This window comes from Periplaneta americana, chromosome 17, assembly GCF_040183065.1.
Source record: "Periplaneta americana isolate PAMFEO1 chromosome 17, P.americana_PAMFEO1_priV1, whole genome shotgun sequence".
In the NCBI taxonomy this organism is placed as follows: domain Eukaryota; kingdom Metazoa; phylum Arthropoda; class Insecta; order Blattodea; family Blattidae; genus Periplaneta; species Periplaneta americana.
In genome coordinates this window covers 50,619,684-50,629,554 of record NC_091133.1, presented here as the reverse complement: position 1 = coordinate 50,629,554, position 9,871 = coordinate 50,619,684, and the positions used below count along the sequence as shown (strand labels likewise).

Below are 9,871 nucleotides of genomic sequence, written 5' to 3'. Positions count from 1 at the left end.
CAAGTCAGTGTTATAGGGAATAGTGCACATGAGAAGTATTCATTAAACATTAAGTTAGATTGAAAATAATTGATGGGTCTTTTTGAGAAAGTAACATAAACTCGTTCTTTAGCCGAACTTGGTTTTATCATTCCTTTTTAATTCTGTTTCTTTGAAGAGGTAAAGTGATAACTGTAATAAGCAGTATGGCTCCAAATCTCTAAATTTCGGGGAAACTAATGTCCATTTACATAATTATACCTTGAAAAGAAAACTTCTTCAGACAAATTCAAAGCTAAAAATATTTATTCCCAGTGCTTTTCAAAATTATCTTAATTCTAGCCGTTACGAAAGTAGATAAAAAAAAGTTAATAAGAAAAGTTAATATGCTGACAGTTGTCTTCTCTTCATGTTCTAAATGAAGATATAAATTAATTATAGTGATAGTCTTCATTTTACATTCTTAAACGATATGGCATTAGAAGGCCTATTACATTTACGTTTCTCTGTTGTTGTTGTTATTATTATTATTATTATTATTATTATTATTATTATTATTATTGTTGTTTGACTGCCAGAAGACTGCTGTGTCACGTGACGTCCCTACACTTGTTTGTAGTTTCAATCGCGGTCTGACCAAAACGTTAACCTTCAGAGACATGAGGATAGGAATAGCCTTAGCAATGAATTTGCTTTAAGGTCCAAAGTTCTTTTTCATGACGTAAATCTGCAGGCTTTATTTCCTTTAAAAAATTATCGTTTTATATCTTATCTGAATTCACGCAAATGGCAAATGTCCTAGTGAGGTGAGGATGATGAGAGCTAGCTGCCGAAGACGATTTCTGGACTTCTTTCCTTTGAGCTCCCTTATTGTTGGATAAATGTTTAAACGGGGCTAGTGGAAGAATGCTTTTCTCTAGCAACTGCTTAATTATTGTGCTCCAAATGTAGCTGCTGTTTCGATGCTAAAAATAAAGAACTTACAATACATTCATTTTCAGAATGACTTAACAAACCGAGTGAAAGTAAAAAGTAAAATTAAATGTAACTTTGGTCTCCAAATGGCAGTTTGACCAAAAAATTACAATTGCTAGTTAATAGTTGAACGTCTGTTACGAAATAGATATTGTTATTTAATATGTCACTTCAAAAAATATAGTTTGAACTTAATTTAAATCGAAATTGTACGACATTCTCAGAAAGACCTTTTTAAGTTCCTACAATAAAAAGAGTATGCCGTAACAGTAAAAAGGACTAAGTTACCACTCAATACTTTTAAGACCCACAGCCCATTATCAACTTACGAACTTATTACTGCATTACATCAGTATTTCATGTTTATTTACGTTATTGTAGTAAGTCGTTGGTTGACTACAATTTTAAATGCAACAAATTGTACGATTGTACGTTCTGATGTTATAACTACACCACATGCGTTGAGTCTTGTTGACGTTTGAACTACTGCGTGCATCACATTCTCTGCTTGACCGTCATGCGGAAGGGGCGTGGGGCGGTAGTGAAGCCCGGCTGTGGTATGGTGGATGGCAGAGGATCGCCCTCCGGCACGCTGAAGTTGAACTCCTGCATCATAGTGCAGAAGAAGATGAAGAGCAAGCTTCTGGCCAGCGACTCGCCGAGGCACACGCGCTTTCCGAGGCCAAAGTTGATGGACCACTCGTCGCGCACGAAGCGGCCGCGGGAGTCCAAGAAACGCTCGGGTCTGAACACCTGTGGATCACCCCAGTGATCGGGGTCCGACATGACGGCCCACAGACACACCAACACCGTGGAGTCCTGCAACATGACAAGACAGCTCGTAACACCAAGTAAATAATCCAGATCCATAGGAAATCCCGTGATAATTCCAACAGAAAGTAAGACTAAGAAGTTTCTCAAACATTAGTTCTACCATCGTTCCATTGAGCGTATTCCGAATCTCACCGGTGAGCAATCCGATGGCATCACGGTGTTCCGAATTCTACCGATAACGTCATTGATGCTCCACCGGTGTCGCACCGGTGCCATCAACTTGCAGAGGTGGTAGCAGTCTCCGTCAGCCGCCATCAATGAATCTGATTGGTTCTTGTATAGGGCGGGAATTAGCAGACGAATAACATCGTGCACTGTTGTGTCATGGCGGTGTGTTCTGCTTTAGTTCTGCTGTATTGTTTGTAATGAGCACAACGTAAAAACAATATGTTAATGGCTTATGAGCGAACATGTCAACGGACCAGTTATTACTACCGGTTCAAGAAATAAATTGTTTATGCTCTCTTTTCTTTGAACGAGATGGGAGTACGAAAATTTCGCAAAATTTTGCTAGCGTAGCACAGACAACAACTTGTACAGTCGCCATGACAACCATCGATCCTTTCAGCATTTTGTTCATTATTTCGCTGCAACGTGACATCATTGATGCCACCGGACCGGTGAGATTCGGAATACGCTGATTGTCATCGACTCATTTGACGTCATCTAACCAGAAAGACTGGCAAAATGGAGCAGAATCTCTGTGAGTTCTATTCTTGAATATCACCGGTTTTGAATAGAGTGACTCACCTTGGGGATATCGTAGCCATGGAGCTTAGTGTCCGCCATGCAGCGGTGATTAGGAGTCAGTGGTGCAATGGGATTGCTCCGCAGCACCTCTGTTAAAGTGGCCTCTATGTAGGGCAAGCTGCAACACATATCACGAATATTAAAATAAAATCGTAGACCAAGTAGACTAATGTATGTAACTCACGGGAAATTCATTGGCGGAGATATTCATTTCGGGGGTTACGAGAAGTAACTTTTTACAGTCAAGATCAGTGCTTCAGAACTGTTGGACATCTCGTGCAGTTATAATATTGCATAGTTACCCAGTGAGTGTGAATTTTGGAATATCTCATGCTTCTAAAAGTAATTTTAAAATGTCTAGAAGCGAGCAAAATTATTCATAACGAATTATGAGAAATATAGTCGGCATAATTAAAACGTGCTCAGGAAATGGTCAAAGAATTTCCATTACTTGCGGCATGAATCATAGAGGAGAAAGAAAAATATTTGCAGGGAAATTCGTTCAGTTATATGAGAGGAATTTAAGCGTGTTACAAAGGATTTTTTCAACATGTATGAGAATTGTGTATACTTCAGAGAATGGATAATTTACAAAAATAATCACTATATAAATTTGTATTGAACTGCAAAATTGATACCTATTTTAATTTTCTTACAATTAGTGCTACCGATGATGTGCGGTGTTACATTCCAGATATCGATTTTCCAGAGCATACATTTTCCGCGTATGGGGATGCAGAGAATCTGAAACGCATTGTACTTTGCAGGAGATAATTTACTTTCTTTTCTGACTTGTAGATAGGCTATTTAGATATATTACAATGAGTTACTTGGGTTTGTCGTCGAGAGAGGGTCTTCTGCTGCGTCCCACCACTGCATCCAACTCTTCTTGGCACTTCTTTTGGACGTGGGGGTGTAAAACCATGTACAGCAGGGCGTAATCGAGACTGTTGGCCACGGATTCCGCTCCCGCGGAGAACAGGTCCAGAAGAATCAGTATCAGACTGTCCTCTACAACAGAGCAATAATTCATGTTTATTGCTTCGTAAATTCCCTTCACGTGATTTCTTATTCCATATACTCGATTTCTGACTCTGAATGTTTCAATACCAAATCATCCCAACATTCGTGTAATCCTAATTAAATTGAAGAAAAGTTAACACTTGAATATGAATTTTGTTGATAGGAAATTCTTTCTTTTTTCAGTTTACAATATTATTCCAGATAAAAATGTATCCTACCTGTGTACGTGGTGTTGATACTGTTGTTTTTCTTCATCTCTATCAAATACAAATCAATGAAGTCCCTTGGGTCATTTTCGTCAACAGTTTCCATGTGTTCCCGAATGCTTTGCTGCAAAAATATGAGTAAACTTTTTGCAGAAGTAAATTATTTACAATTAGATCGCAAAAAAAAAGCTATTGTTAAAATTGGAATATCTTCTGAAATGTTACGGAGATTTTAATTTACTAAGGATTGATATAAAATTTTATATTACTTAGCTTATACAGTCCCCTAACTGCCCATTTTGCAACTCAAACCGAGAAATGGATTCGGAACACCTCAAAATCTATGCTTCAGTGGCTGACCGTGACAATATCTTTGAAAAATATTGGAGTGCAAGAGGTCAAATGACTTTATTGTCAAATGCTTGGCATTAGAAAACAACAACATATTACTTACCTTAAAGAATTTCTGTGTGTCTACAGTGCCAACTTTCCTTTCTCTGTACCCCGCCAGTCGTGGCATGAAAAATCGTAGGAAGGGGAGGACGTCCAGAATATCGCCGGATGGGTTGCCTGTTCTGAACAGCCTGGTGATCTTCTGCAGAAGCGCCTTAAACTCCGCGTCCGTGTGAGAATGGCGCACGCCGCCCAGAACCTCCATCAGTACGTTGATGGACGGCAGCCCGAACATGCCCGTTGTCTGAGGAAAACATAATCACTTTTCAGAAAGCTAATAACACATTTATGGTAGTCTGAGAGAACCACATCAATCACTGTCAGCACTTCGATCAAACATGTTCGCAGAACCACACCACTTTCAGCACGTTGATAAAATATGATTTCACTCTGAGAGAACCACAACAATCGCTTTCAGTACTTGATTAAACTTGTCTACTCTGACAGAACCACAATAATCACGTTTCAGCACAATGATAAAATATTATTGCACTCTGAGAGAATTATAACAAACATGATCTTGCTCTCAGACAACCAAAACTGCCACGTATAACCAGTTTTATTAATCCTGAGTTCATGACCTCAGTTATAGAGACTAACAAGAATAGTGTATTAGCTCATTAATGAAACGTGATAAAGTTCTGATAGAACCACAACAAGGGCATATTGATGAAATATGCCCTTGTTTCGAAAGAAACACAACAATCACTATTAGTATTTTGATTAAACATAAATGTGTTCTGATAGAAAGACAAAAAATTAAATATAGTAACACGTTGATGAAATACGATAGATATTGAGACAATCATACCGACAGTTTAAAGGAACGTGGCAATGTTTTCTTCAAGTGGAGTAGTGATTCTCAACTGTAAGGCCTCGGCCCACTAGAGGTCCCAAGAGCAATTGGGGCTGCGAACTGTTGTGAATAAAAATTGTAACATCTGACTGTTTTGCGCTGAATAAAAGCACAATTAAATTGTTTTATTTTCAAATTGATGCCAAATTTCACATTGCTATATTCTATATTTTACTTTATACCTTATCGCAGTCATTTTCAACCGGTGTACCAGTGTGCCGCGAGGAAACGAAAATAGTCAAGGTTGTCGTAGCAAACATTGGAGAAATAAGGGTGTAAAATATCCTACCAACCTTAAAAAATTATATTTTACATGTCTTTATGAAAAAAAAAATACTTTAAATACCTCGGCATAACATGTAATAATAATAATAATAATAATAATAATAATAATAATAATAATAATAATAATGTATTTTTAATATTTCCTAAATAATAAATTAAGAAAACATGCTTAATAACATAATGTGCTCCGTAAGTAGTGATAACTCCTCGCGAATAACCCTATATTATATACCTGTAAACTTCACTGATATACAGGTGGTATATACTTTACTTACGCAAATTCCTTTTGATACACACATCCACGTATAATTTAATTCAGGTAACAGATGTACTTCATTATTGCGACAGCTAATCTTCACACGAATCTAATGCAAATTTTCGAAAGAGGATCTCTTAGTAGATATAATAGATGAATGCAACGATGAAGTATGGTATTCTTAAATTTACAGTCTTAACTAGTTTTAGATAAATAGCATTGAGATTTTGAACAAGTACAATAGTGCAGATAATACACGAGTAGCAATGAGATGCAGTATATTGTTCCATGTCAGTAATACAATATTATAGATGAATAATCGTTATTTCATACAAATCGTATATCGTATAATAACTTAAAACCAGTATTATAGATTGAGATCATGTTAGTAAATTAAGGAATACGAAATGGCGTTATTTGAAATAATATTGTAAGTTAGTAACATAAAAAACACGAAATTTGTTATGAATCTAGACCTAGTTATTTGAGATAATGTTCTACTATGTTGGTAATGTAAGAAGTCTCACGTTATAGAAGATTATCATTACTTGGCAACAGGGTGCTAATTAACGGGGGGAATAGGGGGGATTTCCCCCCTGTTAGAAAGTTATCGCCCTCTCATAAATTCATATTAACATCCCTGCCAGGGATAACTAATTCTATCTCCCCTTCACAAAGTAGGCATATAATTGTTTTAATACGAGTATATGTATTTTATGAAGTAAAAAGTAAGCAAAGAAAATAATATTTCTGTATTATCAGAAGACGAGCAACTCAGTGCAACAAAGCGTTGAGCCGTATCGAATGAGGATAATAATTTTATGTATAATATTCTCTATCTAGGATTCTACCCTCCCCTCATAAGAAATCTTAATTCGCACCCTGCTTGGCACACTATTCTGTGGTGATAAGGTAACAAGTGCGGCATTATAGATAACTATTTGAGGTTCTACATCAATGCCAAAAATGTTGAAGTCCAACATTAGCTATAAATGTATATCATTACTTTAGTCATTATTCAATTTTGATAAAGTAGCAAATAAATAAATGTTATACGAGACTTCCATGCTGATGGCGTAACGACTGAGGTATTGGATAGAGTTATTTGAAGTATTGTTTAAAAATGTTAAAAATTTTAAGTTCTCTATATTGTGGATAAATAAATCATTTTATGAGATATTATTCTATGTTGGTAATGCAATAATGCTGTATTATAAATGATATCTATTATCTGAGATAATGTGCTATATTGATAATATAGCTAATTACATAAACAATTAATTTTGAAATTTATTCAGGAATACAGAATTAATTGGATACAGCACGCATTTACAGAGGATGAATAATGGCAGCTTCTATACTCTCAAGCTAAGCGAAATAGAAGTTTGAACTACCGAATAAACTATTGATTGAGACCAGGCCACAACGCCTAAACCGCACCGGGAGAAGACAACTTATGATTGACAATGATAATATTACAAGTCCAGTTATAATGATTATTAAAATTATTTAAAATATTATTCTTTGGTTAAAAAGTGACATGTCCGGCTATGCAGATAAATAGCGTTATTAGAGAAAATATTTCATGCTAATAGAGAAGTGTGGCATTATTTTATATGAATAACACTCCATGGAATACAGCTACGTCTTAAAATTTTAACTCGTTCAGAATTATTGTGTCATGTCTGGTTTCACGTGCCTGTGTCTCGCTGCTTTGTAGCTTCCTGACCAGTTGTTCAACTTCGTCGACTATGATAGTCTCTAAGCTCTTCTTGCCGAATCCCAGATCTCTCAAGTGACGTAATGTAAAACGCCTCTGCTCCACCCAGTAAGCACCATCGGTGAAGATGAATCCTGAAAAAAAAAAAAAAACAGCCGAATTCGTGATGCAACGCATAAAGTAATAATTTAATTACGGAATTATCTTCATAGTATATATTATCTTGTCGAAATTCTAACCCAAACTTTTAATACATACGAGTATTATGCAGATTTAATCATCTATAAATTCTAGATAAAATATTTTTATTCTTATGAACTTTTACAAGCGGACATGACGTCGATACTATTGGAATAGTGGATAAATTTATTGTAATTTATTCTTTTACAATACTTTTTTCGAGTATGCAACCTGTGTTGAATATTGTATTACCCAGCCTCTTGTTGAAGGCCCTGTCCCTCGAGTTGAAATTGTCAGGGCGTCCCTGGAACTCTTCCCGGCGTAGAACCTCCAGCACTGCCTTCGGCTCGACGATGGCCACGGTTGGCTTGGAACCGAACATGAGACCCACGACAGGTCCGTAGCGTTTCCTCCATTTGCCGCACATGGTGAACTGAACATGTTGTGACGGTATGAATGGCACCGACCCCACGATAGGCAAGCATAGAGGACCTGTAATTTGAACACCGTAATATGGCTATGAGTGTAAGTCTCACACCAAGCTTTACAATTAAGTGTCTTAAAAAAGTTCTCACAATCAAAACAGCAAGGTAATTGTACTGCGTTAAAATGATATGACGGAAAAAAATTACATGCAGATCAAAAGAATGTAAGAGAACGTTAGCCGTGTATAAAATACTGCATCGTATATAAAAGATTATTATGGCATATTATTATAAGTAATACACATAAATATACATACATACATACATACATACATACATACATACATACATACATACATACATACATACATACATACATACATACATACATACATACATACATACATACATACATACATACTACCTATGAATTCATACATACGTACTACCTCTACTTTCAAAAAATAATACGTACTACCTATGCATTCATACATGCGTACTACATACATACATACATACATACATACATACATACATACATACATACATACATACATACATACATACATACGTTCATACATACATACTACCTCTACATTCATAAAATAATACGTACTGCCTATGCAATCATACATATATATTACCTCTGCATTCATACATATATATATATTACCTCTGCAATCATACATATATATATATATATTACCTCTGCATTCATAAATAAGTACTACCTATGCAGTAATACATACGTACTACTTATGCAATCATACATTATGTACCACCTATGTAGTCATAAATATGTAGCCCTACTACCTCTATACGTACTACCTATGCAATCATTCATATGTACTACCTATGTAATCATAAATATGTAGTCCTACTACCTCTATATTCATACATGTATGGATAGGTATTTATAAGTACTACCTATGCAATCATACATAGTAGTCCTACTACCTCTACATTCATAAATACGTACTACCTATGCACTCATACATACGTAGTCCTACTACCTCTACATTCATAAATACTACTACCTATGCAATCATACATAAGTAGTCCGACTACCTCTACATTCATACATGCGTACTAACCTATGCAATCATATACATACGTAGTCCTACTACCTCTACATTCATAGATACGTACTACCTATGAAATCATACATACGTACTAACCTATGGAATCATACATACGTAGTCCTCCTAGCTCTACATTCATACATACGAACTACCTATGCAATCATACATACGTAGGCCTAGGCCTACCTATGCATTCATACATGCGACTCACAACGAGCTAAGAAAACGCTTCAGTCAAATGCCAGGCACTCGAAGCTCTTCCTATGTGTGAACTTACCCGGTGGGAAGTTTTTGGGTCTGAATATCAGGAGTTTGTACAGGAAGAGGGCGGCAAGCGCCACTAACACCAGAGTTATCATGTCTACTAGCGCTGCTAATTTGTGTAGCAGTCGTGACAGATTTCGCAGCTCTGAATCGAAATGCTTTAATGTTTCGCTGATTAAAGTATTTACAAGACGAATTTTCTGACGTCATAATGGTTAGCAGTATGAAGGGTCTTGACCCTGACATTAACATCCAATCTTCTGCCAATTTATTATGATTTGAAACTTTCATCACTGTGAATTGCAAGAATGATTGTTTTTCATACCCAAATCGAGACATCGACAACTATGTTGTCCCGAATGCAGGTAAGGCTTACATAGCCCACCACCTTCAAGCTGAAATAAATCAATAGCTTGCAGCACCTTACCGAACAAGATGCTAACTTTTGTGGTATAATGCTTAGGCCTAATTGTAACGTCTATAGTCTAATATCCTTTTTAACTGTGAAGCTAATATTCACACCTCTAACAAATACCAGCATATGGGGAGTGTCCGTTATATCTTTATTTTCCTTGCATGCAAT

At 36.2% G+C, this 9,871-nt stretch overlaps 1 protein-coding gene across 1 annotated transcript; it reads right to left on the bottom strand.

Moving 5' to 3' along the window:
• Positions 1–267: 267 nt before the first annotated feature.
• On the bottom strand, positions 268–9,425 carry LOC138692874 (methyl farnesoate epoxidase-like). Its single transcript, XM_069816180.1, has 8 exons — positions 9,302–9,425; positions 7,770–8,009; positions 7,317–7,471; positions 4,222–4,464; positions 3,780–3,891; positions 3,369–3,549; positions 2,539–2,656; positions 268–1,773 (listed from the first exon to the last, which is right to left on the bottom strand). Exons 1-8 carry the CDS (start codon positions 9,381–9,383, stop codon positions 1,450–1,452), a joined length of 1,455 nt encoding a protein of 484 aa, XP_069672281.1. The 5' UTR covers positions 9,384–9,425; the 3' UTR covers positions 268–1,449.
• Between the last annotated feature and the right edge of the window lie 446 nt (positions 9,426–9,871).

Excerpts from the sequence above, each read along its gene's own strand:
- LOC138692874 (XM_069816180.1), bottom strand. The coding sequence starts at position 9,383 with ATGATAACTCTGGTGTTAGTGGCGCTTGCCGCCCTCTTCCTGTACAAA. Across the intron at positions 4,465-7,316 it reads TACAAAGCAGCGAGACACAG|ACAACGGGCATGTTCGGGCT; the intron begins GCACGTGAAACC and ends TGTTTTCCTCAG. Across the intron at positions 3,892-4,221 it reads ACACACAGAAATTCTTTAAG|CAAAGCATTCGGGAACACAT; the intron begins GTAAGTAATATG and ends ATATTTTTGCAG.